Source organism: Meriones unguiculatus, chromosome 2 (genome assembly GCF_030254825.1).
Source record: "Meriones unguiculatus strain TT.TT164.6M chromosome 2, Bangor_MerUng_6.1, whole genome shotgun sequence".
NCBI lineage: Eukaryota > Metazoa > Chordata > Mammalia > Rodentia > Muridae > Meriones > Meriones unguiculatus.
Genome location: NC_083350.1, coordinates 131,884,389 through 131,886,176, shown reverse-complemented (window position 1 = coordinate 131,886,176; position 1,788 = coordinate 131,884,389). Strand labels below are relative to the sequence as shown.

General features: G+C 45.9%; 1 protein-coding gene across 1 annotated transcript; it reads left to right on the top strand.

Annotated features, from left to right (window-relative positions):
* Nucleotides 1-573: 573 nt before the first annotated feature.
* Nucleotides 574-1,153, top strand: LOC110548367 (large ribosomal subunit protein eL24-like). Its single transcript, XM_060378131.1, has one exon. The coding sequence runs from the start codon at nt 619-621 to the stop codon at nt 1,090-1,092; it is 474 nt and encodes a 157-aa protein (XP_060234114.1). The 5' UTR covers nt 574-618; the 3' UTR covers nt 1,093-1,153.
* Nucleotides 1,154-1,788: the final 635 nt, after the last annotated feature.

Sequence of the window (1,788 nt, the reverse complement as noted above, 5' to 3'; positions counted from 1 at the left end):
GGCCTGCAACATAAATGAAAGGACCTAAGTTTGGATCCCTGGAAACCTGGACATGATAGTACGATCTATTAGTCTATCTCTAGGCAGGCTCTGCTCTTTGCATATGGCTTTCCTGGGCAGTTCTGCTGAGGAGGAGATGCCACAGTCCTGGTATCTCCATCATCTTCAGGTCACAACATCTTCAGGCACCAGTGTAACTAAGGTGTCAACCTTCAGAGCTTCATGCATGCCTTCTCGGTGCCTCGTTGCAGGCCTCGCATTGGCTGACCTCAGCAGCTCCCTCAAACCATATCTTACATGCCTGCAGTATTATGTGACTAATGCTACCAAGTTCTGCTGCCAGCTCAGGATGGAGCCTGCCCCTTTGGGGTGCTGACCCTGGGGAAACACTTTTCTAGGCAGTTGGTTTTGAGGAGAAAACTCCTTCAGGGGCTTTTTCAGTTTCTACTCTCCTTTCCCAAGTGAATTGGCATTTGAGGGTGTGAAGGCTAGCTCCCAGAGCCCCTGTCCTGTTGCACTAAGAGCAGAATAAAATGTTGTTTAATACTATTAATTTAAAAATCACAGAGGTGGCTTTCTCTTCGCCATCTTTCCTCCGGCCGGCCGGCAGCTATCACCATGAAGGTCGAGCTGTGCAGTTTCAGCGGCTACAAGATCTACCCCGGACATGGGCGGCGCTACGCCAGGACCGACGGGAAGGTTTTCCAGTTTCTTAATGCAAAATGTGAGTCCGCATTCCTTTCCAAAAGGAATCCTCGGCAGATAAACTGGACTGTCCTCTACAGAAGAAAGCACAAGAAGGGACAGTCGGAAGAAATTCAAAAGAAAAGAACCCGCCGTGCAGTCAAATTCCAGCGGGCCATCACTGGTACATCTCTTGCTGATATAATGGCCAAGAGGAATCAGAAACCAGAAGTTAGGAAAGCTCAGCGAGAGCAGGCTATCAGGGCTGCCAAGGAAGCAAAAAAGGCTAAGCAGGCATCAAAGAAGACAGCAATGGCTGCTGCAAAGGCCCCCACAAAGGCAGCACCTAAACAAAAGATTGTGAAGCCTGTGAAGGTCTCTGCTCCCAGAGTCGGTGGAAAACGCTGATTTGGTAGAAGAGAGTTTAAAATAAAGATCTGTTTCTGACTCTAAAAAAAAAAAAAAAAAATCACAGAGGTGTTGACTGAACTCTCCTTTTCTGAACACTTTTCCTTGCCTAACTCCACGTTTCACGTTTTTTATTGTCCTGTTCTATGCCCTGAAAGAATTGGTAAGAAAAGACCCAACTCATAAAAGCCTGGTGACCCAAGTTCATCCCGGAAATCCACATGGGGCCGGGTAGACATATGTGGTGGCAAACGTTTCTAACTCCTGGACCTGGACGGTAACAGTGAGCAGTAAACTGATACAACTGAGTACTATCCTTCTTGAAATATTCTTTAAAAATTAGTAGATATGTTTTAAATTCAACTTTGCTCAAGTTCCCAAGGTGCTAGCAGAATGTAGCCAGATTCTATTCCACATAAATGGTCTCTACCCAAAGCCCTGCAAGACTCCTGTTCCCTTCTGAAACTCTATGAGCTCAGCCTTAATGTCTGCCTTTCTCTCCATGTTTTTTCTATTCTTCTAGGTTCCCACCAGAATTGCCCAGTAAGCTCTGCCTGAGGTATTCAAGAGATTTTTTTAGTCTAAAGTTCTGAACTCTTCCATGTTCCTTTTGCGAACCAATGCCAAAGGCCTAAAAACAGCATAGTCAGGTTTATCACAGCCATAGCCCTCCCTTCTCTGAAAATATCCTACATT

Bases quoted from the DNA above. Each gene is read 5' to 3' on its own strand.
- LOC110548367 (XM_060378131.1), top strand. From the start codon at position 619: ATGAAGGTCGAGCTGTGCAGTTTCAGCGGCTACAAGATCTACCCCGGA.